We start from the raw sequence: 1,756 nt of genomic DNA, 5'->3' as shown, positions 1-1,756 counted from the left end.
ATTGTTAATATTATTGTTATTATTATTATTGTTATTATTATTATTATTGTTATCATTATTATTATTATTATTATTATTATTATTATCGTTATCGTTATTGTTATTGTTATTATTATTGTTGTTGTTGTTGTTGTTGTTGTTGTTATCATTATGTATGTATTAAGTATAAACAGTATTACAGTTGGCCTCTGCTCTGTGTAGTTCTAAGATTCAGCCACTAGATGGAGACACACTCTGGTTTTAACAATCACCATCAGACGCATCATTCAAAAGTCAATCAGTCTTTAATTCAATAAATACATGTCAGTCAGGCTGGAGGAGTTTTACAGAAAGATTAGATTCTACTATATATATATACAAATACTACAGTACCCATGAGCCTCAGGGGCCACTGTCTCAGCAGTGTCCTGGCCCTTAATAAAGTCCTCCTGGTGGCCGTCTGCAGGGGCCCCGAACGCCTTCAGGGGCAGTACTCGTACTCGCCTCCATCGCCGCCTCCGTCAGCGTCGATGTTGTAGATGTTTTCCACCACCGACCGTCTGTGGAGCTCCAGAGAGGACGAGGTGGAGCTGAACTGGACCGTACTGTGGACCTGCTGCTGAGGGCTGAGACACAATTCATAAAGTATAATAATGATAAAGTATAATCAAATATAACTATAATAAAGAAGTGATGATAATCTATAAAGTATAATCAATATAATCTATATCATAAATATAATATATATATATTATAAATATAATCTATGACCCACTCCATTGAGGATTCTGTGTTAAAGCGTTTGTCTTTTAGTTTTTATGTCTGATTTCGTCTCTTTTGTCTTTTGGAGTTGGTTTTGAGGTTCAGGTTGACCCGATTAATGAAGCGCATCCTGTCCTTCGGTCACGTGATCCTCCAGTTCACGTTTGTGACGTTTCCGTCCGGAGACCTTCAGTGAGCTCTTTGAATGTCACATCAGTCAGAGAGGAAACCACAGAGGTTTCCCTCCTCGCTGCCTCGTCTCTTTCTGTTCCTGCTAACAGAAACCTGCAGGAGGCCGTTCAGGGCAGCGTTCAGCTTCAACACTTCAGGCTTTTCAGGAACTTTCAGGTTTTAGTTTAAGTTTATTAAAGGCTGCAGGTTTGGGACAAATAACTCTTGTTTAAGCCTTTAAGAATACCGTAAACATTTAAATAAGAAGATATCAGTTTCAGGATGGTTGGCCTAGCTTAGCACAAACTCTGTCTGACATATGCATCGCTAACTGCTGCTTAAACCAGAATATCTCGCTGTTACTCCTCATATCTGATCCTGTTCTATAAGTGAGACATCATCCAGTTCTGAGCTCCTATCTGATGCTAAGCTAACGCTGCTGTGCTACTGACGCACAAAACAATTTGTATCCTGTTAACTTACGGCACAATTTTAATCTTAAAGGGTTTCCATATGAATGTCACTGCCACCAGAGGAACACCAGAACAATGAGTGCTACAACCCACCAGACTCCATTCATAAAACCAGTGATCTTACAGAAGAGATCCTCGTTAAACACAGAGACTAAATAAAATTCACCACAACTGTCTATGTTAGTCTTTAGTCAGAAACCATCTGATGGGGGTCGTGATACAAGAGAGAGATCATGGCTGCAAGTGACCACGATTGGCAACCACAACGGGGTCACCAGAGAAAGTGGAGCAACATCGTCACGACCTCAACCAACAGAACAACCTGCTGCTGCCGGACAGTTTCTCATTCAGTTAATGCTGTCCACTGTGTG

At 40.3% G+C, this 1,756-nt stretch overlaps 1 protein-coding gene across 1 annotated transcript in view; it reads right to left on the bottom strand.

Annotated features, from left to right (window-relative positions):
• Positions 1-277: 277 nt before the first annotated feature.
• The window catches only part of LOC118321350 (T-cell immunoglobulin and mucin domain-containing protein 4-like), a gene marked incomplete at its 5' end in the record, with an annotated part of 3,403 nt that continues 1,924 nt past the window's right edge, over positions 278-1,756 (bottom strand). The window contains 1 exon segment of the mRNA XM_035652616.1: positions 278-605. Within this exon segment, the coding sequence (XP_035508509.1) occupies positions 461-605 (145 nt within the window).

Source organism: Morone saxatilis, unplaced genomic scaffold, assembly GCF_004916995.1.
Source record: "Morone saxatilis isolate NCDOM2014 unplaced genomic scaffold, NCSU_SB_2.0 Contig115, whole genome shotgun sequence".
NCBI lineage: Eukaryota > Metazoa > Chordata > Actinopteri > Moronidae > Morone > Morone saxatilis.
This window is presented reverse-complemented; position numbering and strand designations above follow the sequence as displayed.